The following is a 22,793-nucleotide window of genomic DNA, read 5'->3' on the forward strand; positions in this document are numbered from 1 at the left end:
GAAATCCGTTTATATTAAAAGGGGTGCTCACCTCTGAAACACAGAGCTGGCAACACCTTTCAATGCCTGCTTTTAACAACATGGTTATTGTTTTATTGATCAAGGTTTTATTACATATTTGACACCCGTGTTATGTGTTAATCGAACGGTGCATAATTTTCTGACATATATTTTACGAGCTTACGACCGCAACTATAATAATTTAACAACTATTATTTTTTTCTGCAGATGGAGGGGACGGAAATGGCCGACAGTGCTCGCATCACGGACTCACCTCCGATCCTCTCCTATCCTTTTGTTCTGTGGAGTGATATCACTATTAGTGGGGCCATTCACTGACGTATAATTCGAGCACTCTACACTTAAATGTTTCCATTTTATGGGAAAATTATACAATGCAGAAAGCTTGGCTCCTACTTTCGTAATGTGACATTTTTCAAGGAAGGACGAGTTAACCTATATGATAAAAATAAGAAAACTCTGCCACAAGAGCCAAAAGTAGCATCAATAATATTAATTACACTGCTTTTCCTGCAGCTGTGCTACATGTATTAAAAAAGGAACATATGATATTACTTTTGAAAAAGCATCACACAGCTAAGCACAGTGCTATATTGAGACAAAACGCAAAACTCTGTATTCACACAAAAAGAAGGGAAGTCATTCCATGAGCTTTCCTGTATTTCTCAAGAGTACATTTGCTGAATGTGGCAAAAACTCTCTCAGAAATATGAATTTATTAATTTGTTCATCTCATTCTCTATAATTGAAAGATGTTATTATCCCAGATAATAAAAGCACTGTTACTCTCCAACCTAAACACACATAAGGGACTTTGTGGACCTCTTTAGTGGCCTTGTCAGCAAATGTATTATTTGCTACTGAGCAATAGGTAAAAACCTTTAGATTTGTCAAACTCCTTTTCAGTCTTTTTGAAATCTTCACAAAATCTCAGCAATTATGTTTGACCTTGGGTGCCCAAAGGCTCCTAATTCTAGAATAATTTGTTTGACATGGTTATTTGAAGTCCGAACTGCTTAATAATCATATATTTTCAAAGTCAAAATATGGTGGTGAGGACTGTGTTAAAAGTCAATTCCATTAGACTTAATTATTACTGAACAAAGGCAATTATAGTAAAAAAAATAAAAATAATTTCATAAAACTTTAAAAAGTATTTTATAGTCAAACATGAACTTTTATAGTCGAATAAGTTGTTTCACACACAATGCACATTCATCAGTTTGCTGCAGTATAAATAAACAGTATCCTTGAATCTGATTATACATAAAACAGTATTTGTGACATCTCAATGGAAGTTAGTTACTAATCAAGTCTAAGACAAAAACAAACAAAAAAGTCACACTCTTAAAAAAGCATATTTTCAATCCCACATAACTCCAAAGATAGTTCGGCAGATTTCTGAAAAACCAGATCTGTCATCATTCACAAGGTTCAATATATTGCCACTTGCATATTTGTTTATTACATACACTCCCTGAGCACTTTTTAAGGAACACGCGTTAATCTACATATCCATGCGATTATCTAATCAGATAATCATGTGGCTGCATTGCAATGCATAAAATCAACAAGATACAGGTAAGGAGCTTCAGTTAATGTTCACATCAACCATCAGAATGGGGAAAAATGTGATCTCAGTGATTTCGACAATAGCATGATTGTTGGTGCCAGACGGGCTGGTTTGAGTATTTCTGTAATTCCTGGGATTTTCACGCACAACAGTCTCTATAGTTTACTCAGAATGGTGGCAAAAACAAAAAACATCCAGTGAGCGGCAGTTCTGCAGATGGATGAGAATGGTCAATGGAGAATGGCCAGACTGGTTCGAGCTGACAGAAAGGCTACAGTAACTCAGATAACCACTCTGTAGTGAGCAGTGAATTGCAGTGAGCAGAATATCATCTCAGAATTTTCAACACGTCAAACCTTGAGGAGGATGGGCTACAACAGCAGAAGACCACATCTGGCACTTTATTTGGACCATAGTGTTCCAAATTGAGTGCTATGTGACTTTATTTTGGCAAATAGAATGATGCCTTTAGCTATCAATAAGAATGTACTCTCAGCTCTGTTTAATGCCTTTTTCCATATTTAAATCCATTCCACAGAATTCAGAAGATTTACCCCCAAAATTAGTGCAAACAATGCAAAAAACAAAACAAAACAAGAAAACAAGTTTTTTGGTTCTGTGTGGGTCTGCAGGTTTTTATAAACTAGGCTGATTGACATCCTCATTTTGCAAGAAGCACCTTCTCTTCAAATCAGTTTTGGACAGTTGAACATTTGACAACAAGTGAGTAGGTCACACTACACAGTTAAAATCATTTAATTATAAATGTGCCCCATATAATCAGTCATTAAAGCTGCATTTAAGATGGATGAATTGAACACAGAATGGCTTTAATTAGACCCATAAGGTAAAGGCTCACAAATGAGCTCAGATTGAGTCAAATGAAATAGAATTAAAAGTTTCTAGTTGTTTTGAACACAGGTAACTGGTCAATTTTAAAACAAGGTTATAATGTCATCAGGTGCTCTCCTTTATCATTCAGTTTTGTCAGCTACTTTTAGGACAACTATGTGATGACAAGGTCATCATTCCAGCTTATTCTGGTTAAAATGACAGAGAAATATCCCTCCCAAGGACAGTAAAAATAGATATCAGAATTTCTAATTAAGACTACAGATAAATGACCTCACAATACTGCAAAATATCGCAGGAATATGAGAAAAGGGGGAAATTGGATTCAGAGAAGTTAAACAGTATATGACTTAAGTCTATTGGGGATTCTTTCTCAAACAAAGAAAATGAAGGTTTCCTAAGGCAATGTCTTCACTGGGGATTTCCCAGGGTGATCCAATGGGGGGCTCAGAAAACCCTTCAAGTTATTCACCCTACTAAATAACTAAATAGATTTTTTTTCTTCCTCTATTAACTGATTATCTTTTCTTGGTAGTCCCACATTGGTTAAAGGGAGTCTATTTGACTTTATTTTTTATTTAATTAGATGTCAAAGCCAAAATGATCATCTTTGATGAATATTTTTGAGTGATTGATATTCCTGGCAATATTGTCTTGGCTGTAAATGGATAATCCAGTATAATATAGATATTCCAGTCAGAGAAGCAGAGAATATGAACCAGTTTAGACATTTTGTATGGTCAAATTTGTCTTTTTTTCTTTTGAATCTCTTTGCTTTATTCTGCTTATTATTCTGTATTCCAAATATATATATATATATATATATATATATATATATATATATATGTGTGTGTGTGTGTGTGTGTGTGTGTGTGTGTTAGATCTTCTTTAGTCTTTGACCTCATTATTGTATTTATCCTTTCTTTGTGAATCAAAATATCCTGAGATTCACTGTCATCATATTCCAGTCACAAAATGACTGACCATGCCAGTTTAAATGCACCTTTGATTTTTTTTTTTTTTTACAAAGGAAGCTTTTACCATTAGTGTAATTATGATATGACATCAGACATTCTCAATAAAGTATTGTCTTGTTGTTATTGCATAAGACGGATTATGATAGGATTTAAGCTCAGGCCCATTATGAGGTGAGCCCTAAGTAGTGCTGAGAAAGGAACAACTCTTTTTTTATGGTGTCAACCAGATAATAAAATTCTTGATTCATATATACTTTAAGAGTCAAGGGTAACACAATGCTAGACCTGTATTTTCTCTAGCTCTCTGTAAATGTGTTTGTGTGTCCTTACTGGTGAGGATCTTTTGTCCTACATTTTCATGTCTCTGGTCTCTCTTCTACTAGTGCTACCGGCTTATATTCATACCAGCAGTGTTTTTATACACTGACAATTCATCTTGCTCATTGCCATCACCTCTGATACATCTTATTACGAGGTTAATTTGGACAAATCTGAAACCAATCCCCCTGTATCTTATAATGTAATATCTCTCAAATAAGAAAACCACAGTTACAAAACAGTGTAAAAGACCCTCTAGTGCAATACAAAGGCCCACAACAGCTGGTATTCAGTTGGTGAGTTCCAACATTGAAAGTTTTATTGTGTTCCTGGGTCTGTTTGATGTTTAATCTATATAAATCTAAGTAATGTGTGTCCATCTGTCATGTGGCATGCTATACCTATCATTCAATTTCTTCTCTAATATAAATGAATTAATCTATTTTTGTCATTAAGCATAACGTATTTAATTACTGGATGATAAAAAGAGGGGTTAACTCATAAATAATTTACAGCGAGGGAATCTAGTTGCAGTATAATTAATTATCAACTGGATTTAGAATATGACTTCATGGAAGCTCATTTTATCTGTCGTTGTTTCAAGGTAAGAAGGACATTAGGACAGTGTACTACGAGACAGAGTTATATTCCACCACGTCTGACAACTGGCATAGGCCTATATTAAAAAAAGCCAAATAATATATGCATATATGAGCGTGGATAAATCTGTTCAGAACATAATATACATACATACAGTATACACCACAAACTATGATACTATCAACAGAAGACATGTAATGATGTATTGATGACCCAAAGTCATGCACACATCAAGCCAATTATGTGAATTCTAAGTCCAGTTTTCTCATGATACAATAAGAAAAATATTCCAAATATCGGATTTAACATTTGAACATTTTGTTACTGCTCCATGGTCCTTGATGTGACAAAAATGCGAAGCCATTGGCTATTGTGAATGGCGTTATTTTACTGTAACAGATTTAAATGTAAACCGATTGAAGTGGTATTCTTGTTTTAAGAATAAAAAATATTTTATATCAGTCTGAAGTCCTTATTTAGGCTTTTATATGGTCCAGGGTATCCGGTAGTTACCCTGGGAGTCATTATTTTCAGCCTATTACAGGTATGCAGTACAGTACAGTAGGCCTATATACCATGTAACAATGTAAAGCACTGGCTGTAAATATACTACTTACAATGTCCCTTTAATATGTGGTTTATATTTATTGCTTTAGGCTGCAATCCTAAAATCCGAAGTGGCATGATGCTTTACTGTATCAAAAGCAAACTAGTATGAACTTAAAATATTTTATGTATGTACCTATGTCCTTGGCCTACTTAGTAAACATGTAGTAAACCATTAATCATTTAACACTGTCCCTTTCATGCAAAATATTTTGGCATCAAACCCCATGTTTAAAATATGACAAAATGATGGAAATCTTAGCAACACCAAATCAGATAAACTACTTCATCTATCCTCATCTATCCTGGCAGGGTTTTGTCTCCAGCTTCTACAGAGTGCTGCTTGCTCTCACTTACCCAGTACAAGTAACAAGGCATCTGTCACAGTCCACACCAACAAACATTCCCACGTCTTAATTTTTCAATTAGCTGGCCCCTTGTTCTCTAAACATATGCAAACACAGCAGGGCATCTTTTAAAATGCAACTTTAATCTACAAGCTAGTTAGAGTAAATTGGCAGGCTTGTAAACCTTGATAAATTTGAATAGAGCTAATTATCAATTTATCTCTGCTGACTGGATTTAATAAGAGGAGCACATGTTGAGGAAGCTGAACTAAGGATTGTTTTAAAGGGGTCAAACATGAGAATTAAAATGGTCTTTGATATTGAAAAAGGGCATTGTACTATAAAAACTCAAAACATCCTCTCCAACCCAAAAAGAGCATTTACTGCTTCCACCCTTCAAAAAAGACTCATTTTGAAATCGTCCACATAGTGACATCACAATTATGTTTTCAATTGAAAAGTCCTGCCTCCACAACATACGTAATGTACATATGTTTGTTCTTTTAAGATGTTAGCCAATCAAAACAGTGGTCATGTCTTAAAGGTGAAGTACACAGAAACTGGCATTTCAGACAGAGGACAAGAAACAGGGTGAAAAAGATAATATAATACTGCATTATGCCTTGTTTTTTGTGCCAATTTTTTTTTAATAAAATAAAACCTTTCCTACCATTATAAGTTAACCTTTAGTAAAATAATAAATAAAACAAATGCATGACATGACCCCTTTAAATAAACAGGTCCGCATACATGTATAAGCATTATTGTGCACAACGAAAAGGACAAGATTACTGAATTCGGTGTGATCCTTTGATGAGTTGCACGACTAAAGTACCCCTTCATCAACACAAAACAAAGGTGCGTACCAAAGACTATATCTATGTCATTTAAAATTATCATTAATATTGATTATTGATCAATTAATATTGGTTTAATCTACTGACATCCCGATTCGATTAGATTCTGATTAACTTGGGTATATTTCAGTTATAATGTCCATTTTGTTTACATATGAAAGAAATAGTCTCTAAGCTAATGCTTTTAATTATACGGGGGATCTTCTAACTTGCTACATTATGAAATATTAACTTTACAAATATTATTTTACCATTAGCTTTTCATAATTCACAAAAATTTACAAACTCTATGTATTCCATCAATAAATAGGATGTCTTGAAATATATTACAGTATATTGCATACATATGTTTTATAACATGTTGATTGATTACAAACAGTACATTATTTGTACTATTTACAAGTATTTACATTGATATGTATAACAAGAGCTAAAACTGTACTGTCTTCTAGCTGTTCAGCCAGTGAGTGCACACTAACGAGAGAGAATATGTCGTTTCATTGGTGCATCCATGCTATGTGTGATTAGAACACATTTTTAACAAACTGTAAAAAAAACAGAAAGGGTTTTAAAAGCTAATTTTTTTTAATGACAAATGGATTGCGTGGATCTCATCTTTGGACACACATTACACGGGACGAGTACAACCAAACTTTTACTCTTAACCCGCAGTGTGAAAATCTCTGTGCCCGACTTTACAAAGAGTTAAAGATAGATATCTAAATTGTTCAAATAAAGACTGTGATTAATTGAAAAATCTATATTTTTACCCATCCCTAATACTTTTTATTTTTATTTCAAGTCGTACATGTGATTCTGTTGGGTTTAACATAGCAGGGGTCCTGGGAAGCTCAGCAAGCTAAGACGCTGACTACCACCTCTGGTAGTCATCGAGTTCTAATGCGTGGGTCGAGGGTGTGCTAAGTGACTCCAGTTGGGCTTCCAAAGCAACCGATTGGCCTGGTTGCTAGGGTGGGTAAAGTCATGCCGGTTACCTTCCTTGTGGTCACTATAAGCTCTCGCTCTCGGTGGGTCACGTGGTGAGCTGTGCGTGGATGCTGTGATAACATGCTCAGTAAGGCAAGTGATAAGATGCATGGGCTGACTGTCTCAGAAGCAGAGGCAACTAAGATTCCGCCGTCACCCGAATCGAGGCGAGTCACAGTTATCATAGCAAAATTCAATTCTTTTCATGTACCTCTTGGAACCTGCTTACAGTACATACCACCTGGTTCTCGTATGGCATGGTATGGAACTTTTTAATGACAAATTTCTTTGAAAAACGGATGATGAAAAATAAACAGTGCTTGCATTTATGGGATGCAGTTTCATATGGTTGTAAATTTAAACATTGAATATTTCAATTGAAAACATTTCACACAAGATTTCATCATTCAAAATTCAATAATAAATATTCACCTTCCAACTGTCTTTTTAAAACATCATCTTTATTATTCGACGGGTAATATTCGGTCCATTGTATTTTGCTTTCCAAACTCGTCCCTAAAATTTTTGTGGTTAAAATTCAGTTTTAAATTCAACCTTGTTCATCTTGAATTTTAACCACTGAAGTTTTAGGGATGAGTTTGCAAAGCAAAATATAATGGACCGAATATTACATGTTGAATAATAAAAATAAAATAAGAAAATAATAATAATACAAATAAAACTGAATATTTTACAACTGACTGTTTATTAATACATTTTTAATGATGAAATACATTTTCTTTTAGCATGTCAATCATTTTGCGTGTTCTCATAGTGTAGTAGTAGAAGCAGATCTGTCAGGATCTGGGTTGTTTCTCTCTCACTACACACACTCATTCACACACTCATCTCACTCACACACCAGCACACACACACTTACATGTTTGCACTCTGGCATCACCTGTTGATCATCTCAATCAGTGCTCGCGCTGATTTGCAGTGACACCTGTTTCTAGTCTTGTCTGATTACTCTGTCTACTTCTGGTGTTTGCTCTCTCTGTTCTGTGTCGGATTATTGTGTGTGTTATGTTTTGTGTAATGCTCTCTCATCTGTCAGCAGTTACTCACCACGTCTTGTCATGTGTAGCTGCGCTCGTCTTAGTGTTTCCTGTTATCTGCTGTGGTGAGTTCTACAAGGCTTCTCTGCTCCAGCTACTTTCTACAAGGACCAGTACCTTCTGTTCAAGTGAACTTTCTGCTCCACGTTTCCTCTCCTGACAAAGTATCCTCTGTGTAGCTGTCTTCCTGGGGAGCATCATTTGAGTTCCAGTTCTGTGTTATCCACTACAGACTTCCTTTGTTGTTGACAATTAAAAGACTTTGATTTGAGTTACCTTTGCATTTGGATCCTTTTGTTGCATTGTGACAGAATAATCCGACCAAGGATGGATCCAGCAGAGGAGGAATCGTTTTTTTCAGCGGTAAGGATTCAAGGAGCTATGCTGGGTCGACACGAGGAGGAATTATCTGCTGCCAGACATGCGGTGGAGAGTTTGGTTGCACAGGTGAATGATTTATCTGCTCGTCTTCTCCATGTGCACCAGGAGTCACCAGCAGCTCAGAGTTGTCCTTCTCCTCCAGAACCTCGTGTGAACAATCCCCCATGTTATGCCGGTGAGTCGACTGAGTGTCGAGCCTTTTTGACTCAGTGTGAGGTGGTGTTTTCCCTGCAACCACAGACTTACGCAAGTGATTGCGCCCGTATCGCCTTTGTGATTTCGTTACTGATTGGGCGTGCGCGTGAGTGGGGAACCTCCGCTTGGGAAGCAGGGACACCCTACTGCAGTCGTTTTGATCTCTTTAAGGAGGAGATGATTAAGGTCTTCGACCAGTCTGTTTTTGGTCGCGAGGCTTCACGACTTCTGACCACCATTCATCAGGGCAGAAGAACTGCAGCCGATTTCGCCATTGAGTTTCGCACCCTGTCCACCACATGCGAGTGGAATGAGCCTGCCTTGGTTGCTCGTTTCCTGGAGGGTCTGAATGTAGATTTGAAGGAGGAGATTTATGCTCACGGTTCACCTGACCATCTCGACCAACTGATAGAGCTGGCGATTCGTCTTGACAAGTGCTTTGAGCAACGGCGACGTGTTCGAGCAATCTCCGCTACACCTAGTGAGCCATCTACTTCCGCTGTTTCCAGACCAGACCCTGAGCCCATGCAGTTGGGTAGCATTCGTCTCCAGGCTGAAGAGAAACAACGTCGCATTTCCAACAGACTGTGTCTTTACTGCGGCGCGGCTGGCCACTTTGCTGCTTCATGTCCGTTAAAAGCCAGAGCTCGCCAGTAGACCGAGGAGTACTGGCGAGCGCTACTGTGACGTCCTCTCCATCCAAGTCCCGCACCATCCTGCCCGCGGTTCTTCGTTGGGCTGGTTCTACTGTTTCCTGTTCCGCACTAATCGATTCAGGGGCTGAGGGGAATTTTATTGATGAGAAATGGGCTCGGGAACATAACATCCCTCTAGTGGACCTGAACAATAGTACCACCGTCTTCGCCCTAGATGGTAGTATTTTGTCTGAGATTCACCGTGTCTCCTGTCCGGTGAGTCTAGTTATCTCTGGAAACCACCAAGAGACTATTTCTTTTCTCGTTTTTCAGTCTTCCTATACCCCCATTGTGTTAGGACATCCCTGGCTAGTCCAACATAACCCTCATATTGACTGGGTCAAGAATACCATGTTGTCTTGGAGTCTTTCATGTCATGTAAGTTGTTTAGTTTCTGCTATTCCTGTGGTTTCTTCTGTTGCTGTGTTTCAGGAGGAGCCTGGAGATCTGTCTGGAGTCCCGGAGGTGTACCACGATTTGTGAGCGGTTTTCAGCCGCTCCCGGGCCGTTTCCTTACCGCCTCACCGCCCTTACGATTGTAGCATTGATCTCCTTCCTGGCACCACGCCACCCCGCGGTAGATTATATTCTCTCTCTGCGCCCGAACGGGAGGCTCTAGAAAGATACCTCTCCGAGTCACTTGATGCTGGGATTATTGTCCCGTCCTCCTCTCCTGCCGGTGCTGGGTTCTTCTTTGTGAAGAAGAAGGATGGCTCGTTACGTCCCTGCATTGATTATCGGGGGCTGAACGACATAACGGTCAAGAATCGTTACCCCTTGCCCCTTATGTCGTCGGCTTTCGAAATCTTGCAGGGCGCAAGAGTCTTCACAAAGCTGGATCTACGTAATGCATACCATCTCGTTCGTATTAAGCGGGAGACGAATGGAAGACCGCTTTTAACACCCCTATTGGTCACTTTGAATACCGCGTTCTTCCTTTCGGCCTGGTCAATGCCCCCGCTGTTTTCCAGGCGTTAGTCAACGACGTCTTGCGAGACATGTTAAATGTTTTTGTGTTCGTTTATCTAGACGACATCCTCATTTTCTCACCCTCTCTGGATGTACACATCCAACACGTTCGCCGAGTCTTACAACGACTACTCGAGAACCGCCTTTTTGTCAAGTCAGAGAAATGTGAATTTCATTCTCGATCGGTCACGTTCCTGGGTTCGGTGGTCTCTGCTGAGGGTATCAGCATGGATCCCGAGAAGGTGCGGGCGGTTCTCGATTGGCCTATTCCGGATTCGCGTGTTGCTCTCCAGCGGTTTTTGGGATTCGCTAACTTTTACAGACGATTTATTCGTAATTTTAGTCAAGTCGCGGCCCCTCTGTCTGCTCTCACCTCGACCAAGTCTCGTTTCATTTGGTCTGAGGTGACGCAAGATGCATTCGATCGACTCAAGAGGTTGTTCACCTCTGCTCCCATATTAGTCACTCCGGATCCTGAGAGACAATTTATAGTCGAGGTCGATGCCTCCGATGTTGGGGTGGGGGCGATTTTGTCACAGCGATCTTCTTTTGATGACAAGGTTCATCCGTGCGCCTTCTTTTCCCATCGTCTTTCGCCGGCTGAGTGCAATTATGACGTGGGTAACCGGGAGCTTTTGGCGATTCGGTTAGCTCTGGGGGAATGGCGGCACTGGTTGGAGGGAGCCAGTGTTCCATTTATTGTTTGGACTGACCACCGGAACCTCGAATACATCCGTTCCGCCAGGAGACTTAACGCTCGTCAGGCCCGCTGGGCGTTATTTTTTGGTCGTTTTGACTTCTCGATCTCGTTTAGACCAGGTTCCAAGAACCTTAAACCCGATGCCCTCTCACGGCAGTTCGGTTCTTCAGTGGAGGCTTCGACCAAGGAGGTTATTGTTCCCCAACACTGCGTGGTCGGAGCTGTCGTCTGGGGAGTCGAACAGGCCGTAAAGAGGGCTCTTTCACACGTTGTCAGACCGCCCCGTGCCCCAGAGGGTACGTTATTTGTTCCCGAGACCACTCGTTCAGCCGTTCTCCAGTGGGGTCATGCCTCTAGATTAGTCGCGCATCCCGGTGTTAGGGGTACCTTGGCCGCTATTCGCCAGAGATTTTGGTGGCCCACTAGAGAACGTGACATTCGTCGGTTCGTTGCGTCGTGTCCTGTCTGCGCCCAGACAAAGTCAGGCAACTCTCCGCCTGCTGGCCTTCTCAGACCACTTCCCATTCCGTCACGCCCATGGTCGCACATTGCTTTAGATTTCGTTACCGGTCTCCCGTCATCCGACGGCAACACGGTTATTCTCACTGTGGTCGACCGTTTTTCTAAAGCAGCTCATTTCATTCCTCTTCCTAAACTTCCGTCCGCTCGTGAGACCGCCCAAGTAATGGTTGATCACGTATTTAAGATTCATGGTCTTCCTTCGGACATTGTTTCTGACAGAGGGCCTCAGTTCGCTTCTCAGTTCTGGAGGGAATTCTGCCGACTGATTGGGGCATCCCCCAGTCTGTCATCAGGATTCCATCCTCAGACTAATGGGCAGGCCGAACGAACGAATCAGATTCTCGGACGCATGTTGCGCAGCTTGACTTCACAGAGCCCTGCCTCTTGGTGCGATCAGTTGTCCTGGGCTGAATACGCCCATAATTCTCTGCCGTCGTCCGCTACTGGGCTGTCCCCATTTGAGAGCTGTCTCGGTTACCAACCTCCACTTTTTACATCTCAAGACTCTGAGACTTCCGTGCCTTCCGTGCAGGCCCACATTCAGAGGTGCAAGCGTACTTGGAGGAGAGTGAGATCGGCTTAATGTCGCACTAGAGCACGAACTTGTAGAGCTGCGAATCGTCGTCGGGTTAGAGCCTCTAGATACGTATGTGGGCAGAAGGTGTGGCTTTCCACTCGAGATCTACCTATACACGAGGGCTCACGTAAGCTTATGCCCCGTTTTGTCGGTCCCTTTGCTATTGTGAAGGTCCTTAGTCCGGCAGCTGTCAAACTAAGATTATCTCATCAGTTACGCCGGGTACACCCTGTTTTTCATGTGTCTCGTATTAAGCCTGTCATTCACGCTCCCACCCGTCCCACCCTTCCTCCTCCACCTCTTGACGAAGAGGCTTCCATTTTCAGAGTTCGCAGGCTGCTTGATGTTCGCCCTCGAGGGCGTGACCACCAGTTCTTGGTGGACTGGGAGGGCTACGGTCCTGAGGAGAGGCGGTGGATCCCGGCCCGGGACGTCCTGGACCGCTCGCTCATCGAGGATTTCTACCGGGCTCGCCAGGCCTCTCCCTCGGGAGCGCCGGGTGGCGCTCGTTGAGGGAGGGGTACTGTCAGGATCTGGGTTGTTTCTCTCTCACTACACACACTCATTCACACACTCATCTCACTCACACACCAGCACACACACACTTACATGTTTGCACTCTGGCATCACCTGTTGATCATCTCAATCAGCGCTCGAGCTGATTTGCAGTGACACCTGTTTCTAGTCTTGTCTGATTACTCTGTCTACTTCTGGTGTTTGCTCTCTCTGTTCTGTGTCGGATTATTGTGTGTGTTATGTTTTGTGTAATGCTCTCTCATCTGTCAGCAGTTACTCACCACGTCTTGTCATGTGTAGCTGCGCTCGTCTTAGTGTTTCCTGTTATCTGCTGTGGTGAGTTCTACAAGGCTTCTCTGCTCCAGCTACTTTCTACAAGGACCAGTACCTTCTGTTCAAGTGAACTTTCTGCTCCACGTTTCCTCTCCTGACAAAGTATCCTCTGTGTAGCTGTCTTCCTGGGGAGCATCATTTGAGTTCCAGTTCTGTGTTATCCACTACAGACTTCCTTTGTTGTTGACAATTAAAAGACTTTGATTTGAGTTACCTTTGCATTTGGATCCTTTTGTTGCATTGTGACAAGATCATTCAGATTTAATGTTAAATTCACATTCATAACAGTCATCTGTTCAGGATACTATTTTGCATGAGAATGGTGCTCCCAAGTTTTCCTGGGAAGTTCATACTTCGTAAATTGTAAATATATTTGATGTGCGTTCAAGTGATTTTACTGAGAAAGAATAGGCCCATTTTGCAGTTTCATATTTTTTCTGTTTTTTACTTACTAGTGATGGTTGGAAGCTTTTTTTAACACCAGTGCAACAAAATCAAGAGCAAAGCCACATATTAGGTGTGTAATTAATGCTTTATCTATTGTATCATTCTTGTGCGGCCACACATTATGATGGGAAATGCAGTTTTGTTGCAAATGCATGTCACTGCATTAACCAGCTAAATTAGACTTATTATCTGTCAAGATTTACCATTATTCTTCAGTAACAGTACAAAAAATGCAATACAAATCCTCAAGTAAAACTGAATTATTACCAATAATAATTTGCTTCTACCATGATACTTAAACAGACACAATTTGGAAAGTAAGGGCTCGAATAAAATCCACTTGTAATTACGAGTTTGTGGTGGGGTTCATGTTCATCTCATAACTACAATCATTTTGTGAACTTGACTTGAACGCAACAGATGACCCATTGCTGCAGTATCTTTGGAGGGCAGGGTTTTGAAATTGGGGGCATGTCTACTTCAACGGTTCAGTCTTGTGGAAGTTCCAGAATGGCTATAAACGATTACAGCACCTTTAAATATACAACCATATGAAACTGCATCCCCAAAATATGCTGTAAAGCAATGTGTTCATTTTTCAATTACTGCCATTCAGTGTGCATATAGTTTCCCTCAAAGACATTTGTCATTAAAATACTTCCATATTATTTGGCACCCTGGGTCCGGTTGGGAATCACTGCTGTAATATATGAGTCCTTTATTCTCTGAGACAGCGATTACATGGAGACAAATTTGCCTATATAGCTGAAGTTTCCTGTGTTTTGAAAATACCTTAAAATCTCACATCTCCTCTAAAATGTCATTTAAAATGTTAAAACTAAATACAATCTTGTTAACATATTTCGCCTATATAAAACATCACTATTATGGCCAGTGTAAAACACCAATGTTGTCGTACTGAAAACGTAAGGTTCACTTACATTTTTTGGTTTGTTTTCTTTTCTACCACAAACTAAACGCACGTCATGACGTCATCAGTACATTTAGGTGTGTCAATCAAATGTGAAGGGCTCTTCAAACAAGCTGTGACTAATAGCGGAAAAAAGAGAGATGGTAGCGCCCCAATGCAGTTAAGTGATGCTTGTAATACTGCTTTTCTCAACAGCTTTGTTTAAAACCGACTATTCTTTGATACATTAGCGAGTTTTAGTCTCGCGACGTACCTATTCATCTCTTTCAGCGCGCGATTCTTTATGCTGAGGGCGTGTCGCGCGCTGTCATAGCACATCTGTTATATTATGCTTAAAACTCTCCTGGGACGTCTTTTTATTAATCGCCAGTAAAATTATATCAATGGTAAGTGTCCATACATAGTTTTAGCAAACTTTTGTGGGGGGTTTTATTAATCGATTTCTTAAAAACTTCATATTGAATCATGAATACTGATATTTTCATTATACTATCAGACAGATGGCTGGACAAAAATCTAGATCACATGAAGAAATCGAGCTTGATTTGATCAAAACTGGAGAGAGAACCACTTTGGTAAAAACTGGTAAGTTAAACTATAAACAATGCTTCATGCACACACATTAGTACAAACTATCTTTGAGCAATGATTTTTGGATGTTGCATGACATATTGGACATACTACAGATTGAGACATTATAGATAGAGACACTACATTTTTCAAGACAATTTGGGGTGGAAAGATGCCACAGTGGTTTCTTTCATAACAGTTGTAAAATAGGTGAAATCTATCCCCCACACCAAAAAACCTGGAATTTTATTAGCTTTTGATATATATACTCAGACTTACAGTATATTCAGAAAACAAAGTATCACAATGTGACTTCTGTTAAACCCTTCTGGATCATTAGTGCATAGCTCACTAATGCATAGTTTATTAATCAGAAAACACTGTAACACAGATGATATCATACTGTTCAAAATTGTAATAATTGACAGCTTTGCTGGGACTGAAATGCTGATATTGACATAACTGAGATTTGTTATAGTCTCTTGCCTACCCATTCTGAAGTTTGAATTCTGTGCATGGCGAGATATTAAAAAGCATGCACTCTTATCATAATAAAACACAAATGATTCATTATATACGTAACGTATGTCTGTCATACCATAATATGTTCAGTTCACAAACACAGTGAACACAAACCATAGTATTTTCTGAAGAAGCTATTCTTTATCCTCTTTTCTAAATTATTCAATTTGAAGGAGAGAGAGAAGGAGGGGGGCAATACAGCCCAAAGCCATTTTCATTTATCTTCTCTTTTTTATTTTGGTCTAACAATGCAGATTCCTCTACGGAAAATATGTCCCGTGTGTTAATTAATCATTAGACATTAAATGTTAAATAAAAGAGAGAAAAAGCACATTGAATAATTCATTTGGGATAGGTGGGAGAAAAAATAAACAAGGTAGTGCCTCCAAAGCAATGATTCATTAATAGTTTGCATTCAGATCTGGCAGATTCATTATTGAATGTTTTCTGCACTCACTTTGAGAGCATTGTGTGCATGGGAACATATCTCAGCATGTTTTATAGACAAGGCTTGATAAACATGGCTTCAGGATGAAAGAACTTTTTAAAACGAGAGTTGACAGTGGGTTTTAGAATACTGATTGTTCTGCAAATGAAGTGATAGCCTACATGCAAATGTTTGTTACTGATGTTTAGAGTCTTGAAAGGTGATGTGCGTAATATTTCAGTGCTTAAATGCTCCTGTCCCAGTTTAATGTGCAGAGACAAATAATAAGCTATGAATAAGCCATTATGTACATGATTTCCGAACAAATGTGCTAAGTGTAAAGGAGTATTTACAAAACCTGTTTGTAAAGAATAAGCGTAATGTGGGCAGTCATGTGTTTTTGTGTTCATGTGTCTGATGTCAGAAACAAGCTGTTTTTGTAACTTAGTCTTTTTGCAATATAGGAAACAAGTTTGAGTTCTAAAAAATACAGTATACTTTGTCTCAAAAGATCAATCATGATACTGTATGACCATTAATGCTTTCAGAGGACTTAGGAAAACTGACACTAAAAGGAAGAGAACTTGCTATAAAAATGCACTGTTAGCATTTTCATAGTCCCTACTACTTGATGAGTGCAATAGGTGTCCTGAGAAATGACACCTGTGACAGTCAGAGGAGCATCAAAAATGCTTTCTGACATAAATAGAGTGCAACAGTGCCCAGTCGAAATCACTGAGATCGCATTTTTTTTACCATTCTGATGGATGATGTGAACATTAATGTGATTTTGACAATTGCACTGCTGTCACACGATTGGCTGATTAGATAATCACATGAATAAGTAGGTGTACAGGTGTTCCTAATAAAGTGCTCAGTGTGTGTATTAAGTATTTTGCAAAATATTCAGATATATACAAATTAGGGCTGTTGATTTAGCGCGTTAATTCAGTGCGATTAATTTTACAAAAAATGACGAGTTAAAAAAATGAACGCAATTAATTGCATGCCCACGGACCATAATAAGGAAGATTCCTGAGAAATGCAAGCTTGTAGTACCGCCTGTTAACTCCAGAGGGCAGTAAGTGGAATTTCAGCTGTGTGAGCAACGCGTAGTTTATACAGTGTTATACAGTGAAACACTTCAGTAGGCAGAACAACACATAAATGTGTTTCGTTCTTGCGTTCAAAACACTCGAAGGAGCGCAAATGTGAGCTAAGGGATCTCAAGATGTGTTTAAAGACTGAACTATATTTAACTTGACACAGTGACCTAAACATTTTATGTTTATGACGCAACACACCCAAGACATCTGACGTAGGTGTAAATTGACTTGGCCCTTATACAAGCCCTCATAATAAATCTCCAACTGATTGACAAATTCACTTGTGAAATGGATTGCTGTGAACTGTATACCAATGATTGACTTATGATCAATAATATGGTAGTAAACAATACATTGTATTCTAAAGCCGCTTTTTGTATGGCCTTATCAATGATTAACTCTTCTGCTACAGGAATGTAAAGCATTTTAATTATCTGAATATTTTATATATATATATATATATATATATATATATATATATATATATATATATATATATAATTTTTTTTAAAGATAACTATGTATAATTATATATTGATATAAATATGTATAATCATTATATATTGAGTTATTGTTATATGAGGGGCTTTCTAAGCAAATATTTGTATATGCGATTAATCGCGATGAATTAATCAGGACAACATGTAATTAATTTGATTAAAAATTTTAATCGATTGACAGCCCTAGTACAAATATAAAAGTAGGAATTTTTGTTAAATACAGCGTAAATAACGCACACTGATGGCTTCAGCTGAAGCATTTCACATCATTTCATAAACTTCCACCGAGTTACCAGTGAGGTTCAGAATTGATTTAAAATTGTACTATTTGTTTTTTAAGGCCATGCATGGTCTTGCACTGCTAGACATCTGTGTCCTTCTTCAACACCATGCTCTTCCCAGGTCACTTAGGTCCTCAGAACATTTTCTGTGATCTGTTCCCCATTCTCGCTTTAAGTCCTCCGGAGACAGGGCTTTCTCAGTTGCCACTCCTAAGCTTTGGAACATCCTGCCCCTTCATCTTAGTTCCTCCCCCTCTATTACCTTTTTTAAATCTAAATTGAAGACTTGTTTTCTTTCTTTATCTTTTTCCTTTTTCTGTATATTTGTTTTGAAAAAGTTGTAATTATATGTATATCTTATGCTTTTCATTGTACAGCACTTTGGCACAACAACCAATGTTTTTAAATGTGCTTTATAAATAAACGCCTTGACTTCGGAGCTCACGGTATGGCAAAAAAATGTAATCTCGATTTTTTTTTTTTTACTTTTATTTATTTATTTTATGGAATTAGAATGCAAGGTAACCTGGTTAGAGAAATCGAAGTTCTTTTCATAATAGTTGTGCAAGAAAACTGCTCAAAGTACAATGGATTCTCTTCTTTTTCAGGAGTGGAGGCTTCCAACATTGCACCTGGAAAAACTGAACAGAAGCTTTCTCCCATTCCCGAGCTAGATCCCTGGGAAAGAGAAGCAAACGCAAGCTCTACAGAATTCTCTTACTCCTTATGTTCAGTGGACAAGTACAGCACTGCTTCCTCTTCCACCAACTCACTGTCTGAATCCCAGGAGAGAGGAGGTGAGCCATGCATCATCACATTTCCCCCCCTAATACCTCTTTCCCAGACCACCACAGTGGCCCTAATGTGTTATAATGAATAATAATTACAACATCAACAGCCACTATGAATTTTCTCATACTAAAACAAATCTCTCTGAAATGAGAACTGGTTTGTTTTAAAAATCCTTTGATTTTTTATGGATTTATGTGTTGCCACAAGCATATAATTATGCATTTTTAAACTGTTAATTATTAAAACGTATCTATAATTCACATATAAACTAAGGAAAAGCATGCGTTTTTTAAGCTTTCTACATAAGTTGTATAACTGAATTAAGTGAGTTAAGCAGCACATTCAATGAAACTTGCATATAAAGTTGAATTATTAAAACCAAGCACTGAGAATATTATGATTCAACAGCTTTTTCAATATGAAATTAATTAGAACAATATATTTTCCCCCTCTTTCAGCCGGTGGTTCAGCTTAGTTAAGGTGCAGTCATTTTGTCCCTTTCTAGGGCTTTACACATTTGTTACAATGTATTTCCTGGTATTATATTCCGAGTTTAATCTAATTCCTACCCTGATGCTCAGAGGCAGTGGTATTTTGTCCCACATTATGCTCAAATCTACTTAAACTCTTGAAAGAAGCTTGGTGTATATATATATATATATATATATATATATATATATATATATATATATATACATATATATATATATATATATATATATATATATATATATATATATATATATATATATATATATATATATATTAGGCTGTATGGCAATGTTTCTCACAAGCAGATCATCACATTAAGTCGACTAAGCTAAAATCCTGCTAATTTTTTGGTTTGTGTCATCCCCTTTTATTTAATTACTATTCAGAGACTTTCTCACAGCATAGCACATTTGATCCTTCAAGGAAAGAAAACACCTGTACAGACGGTTGATAATTGATTACATCTCCAAACAGCTCTATTCCTTCTCTCTTTTGAAGCAAAGGTGATTCGGTAAATTATGCATGTGTACAGAAGTGCCCAGCGAGAGCAGGGAGGCTTTTAAACTGTTGTACACAAGCGGTGCAGACAGACAGCAGGTCATTAAGGGCCTTTGAGTGTCTATCTCGATCAGCTGAAATCCCAAGGTAAGAGTTTCAAAGAGGCATTTAGGTTCTATAGCATATGTAACAGTGTGTGGGCTTTTTAACTCTTGTCATGATCATGTCATGTCATTTTGAGTGCTTGAGTTAAACTTTTTGGACATTATTTTGTGCTTTTTTTAAAACATTTGGGTACAGTATGCTGAGGAATAAAGATGTGATTATTCAAATAAAATTTCAGAGAGCAATGATGTAGTACGTCATCTCAAACATGTCAATCTGTTAACTAGCTGGTGTTTAAAGGTCATACAAAACCTATTAGCAATATCGCCCAACCTGGTCACATAGAATCAAATTACTACAATATACATTTATGCTAATCGATTTTAACTTGGCTCCTTGTAGCTTATCACAGCAGTGTCCCGTTGAAGTAAACAATATAGACACTTGTGTGTCACTACAAAAAGTATTTTCACACAAATCACAGGTAAAATGGCAGATTAGCAGTTTATAAATACTTACTTTTTGCCGTGTTCCTCACATAATGCTATCTTATGAAATCAAAACGTACTATATATATTTATATATAGTACAGCTGCAGTATAGCTGCTAAAGTAAATGTACGTTGTTTTAAATTAGTTTTAGATATTTATATTGAAAACAAGCCAAAACGAAAACAAATCAAAAACGTATTTTGTTGCAGTGTATAATGGGGTAAAGACTACCCTCTCTCACCTTTCTGTTCACTTCAATCCATCTTTAACTCAATAAAAACAAACTCTCTCATGTTAATAAACCTGCGTATTGCCAATTTTCTTCACGATAAGAAATGCACAGTGACATATATTATGATTCAAGTCACGAGCCATCACGTTATAATCTAGCTGCAGCAAGCATGCATGCTCGAGGGATGAGCGTCCCCATGACAGAGTGTGCCTCAGCCGGATACAGTTTGAATCTATCCCCCTTAGATCAGGAAATATAATTTACTCATACTTTGCAATCTACATCACCTGAAGCAGTGACAGTGACACAGTGCATCTGGACTGTGAGCTGCAGTGCTGCTCTTACGCATCATTATTAGAGTTTAATGTGATCTCATGTTATGTTAAATAAGATCAAATGACTATTAGACTATTTAGTCGATAATGTCAACTAAATGTTTCAGCCCTAGTCCTAGCACAACATCCAAATTCTTAGGAAAATATCAAATTGCGCTTGGCGCCACTTCATTTACATACAATACACCAACAGTAGCACAAACACTCCCACCCATGCACACTTTCGTTTTGCGCTGGCATGAAAATTTCACTTAGAATTAGTGCTCTCACGAAAATTGGATAAGACGTTGCACACGGTCATTGCGCGTAGCACTGTGCTTTGCGCACACATGAAAATATAACCAATAGAATCGTTTTTCATTATAGAAACAATTATACAAATGTCGCGGTAATGAGGTGACCTAACACAAAAACCCTGATAATAGGAGCTACCATTACAAGTTAGCAAAAAATACTGCATCTCACAGACGTATGTAAGAACTAATATAGTTGGCAATATTGATAATTATATCCATTGTCTAATAAATTTAGCATCCGTTGCGGTAATGAGAATGCAAAGTGTTTGAAACAGGTTATTTAGACACAACATAATTTTTAGTAAAACAAAGTGTGGTGATAAGTATCTAAGTATAATTGTTTGAACTTCTACTCTTGCTGATGCATCATAGCAGTATAAGCCTTTACTTTACAAAAATGTTGTGTTTTGCAAAGGCAGCCAAAAAGTGTTGCAATACAGAGAAGGAGACAAAAACCCATGTCTCCTTCTTCTGGTACACCAATTCTATGACATTTACAGTTATTTATGTGTTTATTGTTTATTCATTATGTTTTCTCAGGTCAAGCATTAGTGCAGGGGACTAACTAGTAGGCAAAAAAGCTTAACGAATTAAGTAATTAATCATTTAAATAATTTTAAAAAGAATGTTTGTCCCTTGATTTCATGTCATTGGTGTTTTTAATTATAAAAACCTTTATTTTGAAACTACAAAATGTTATGGAAAAGAACTTCCAAGATAAAAGTTTCAGAAGAAGAAGATGCTGCTCAAATGTGCATATAATGATTTTATATAGTGAATTAAATGTTACAGTAAATGTTTAGATAATGTCAGGTGTTTTGTATCAGTGGATTTTGTTAAAAGCTCTGACTGTATATGGTGACCAGAAAAAAACATTAAGTTAGTTTACCTGTGAACGCCACTGTTTTCTGTTGAACACAGAGTAGAGTAATGGCGACTCTGGGCACTTTGGCCAATTCTTTACATGCCCACAAGATGAAGTCATTTATTGGTAAATCCGATGTTGAAACAATGATGACTGATTAATCAAAAAAGTGTTAATATCGGGAAAATGTATGTAAAAATTGATTAGTTTTGTTGATTTAAAACTCGATAGAGCATTAAAAGCCTCATCTGATTGGGATAACGTGTGCCACAAAATGGACATTTCACCTCAAAACTGCCATGATATGTGCAATAAACTAGGTACTATCACTTTGCAATAGCAATGTTGCCAGTCACATAATTTTGAAAGAGCAACCACTGAGCAATAAAATGTTTCTCTGGTCAACAGACACCGCAAGTCAATGTATTCTCCATTAGGGAGGTTTCATAAGCTTCTTTTAAATGCACTTCCTTCTTATGCCACCCATGAAAAAAGAATAGGTACATTAGCATTCCCTGTTAACTGCCCACAAATGCCATGATATCTTGGTCTTGTTGTTCAGAGGACTGTGCCGAAGTGGTGCTGAATTGTCTTTTCTGCCGATTCTACGACCTGTGCCTCATGCTACCTGAGACATGTGAGCGAGCTGCTATCTGCATCTGTCCTGCCTACATGTACTTTTCTACCCCTGTGGAACCTGTGCACAGCACCGACTGGAACTGCAACTGTGATTTTGACTGTGGTCTTATGGATGCCTGCCATGAAACGGGGGAATGCCTTGAGCTTGCCATGGAAATCTCTGAAGTTTGCTTTCGCTGA

General features: G+C 38.5%; 1 protein-coding gene across 1 annotated transcript; it reads left to right on the top strand.

The window, feature by feature from the left end:
- The first annotated feature begins 14,962 nt into the window (after positions 1–14,962).
- Positions 14,963–22,793, top strand: mdfic2 (MyoD family inhibitor domain containing 2). Its single transcript, XM_052130338.1, has 3 exons — positions 14,963–15,047; positions 18,477–18,665; positions 22,537–22,793. Exons 1-3 carry the CDS (start codon positions 14,963–14,965, stop codon positions 22,791–22,793), a joined length of 531 nt encoding a protein of 176 aa, XP_051986298.1.

This window comes from Xyrauchen texanus, chromosome 7 (genome assembly GCF_025860055.1).
Source record: "Xyrauchen texanus isolate HMW12.3.18 chromosome 7, RBS_HiC_50CHRs, whole genome shotgun sequence".
Lineage (NCBI taxonomy): Eukaryota > Metazoa > Chordata > Actinopteri > Cypriniformes > Catostomidae > Xyrauchen > Xyrauchen texanus.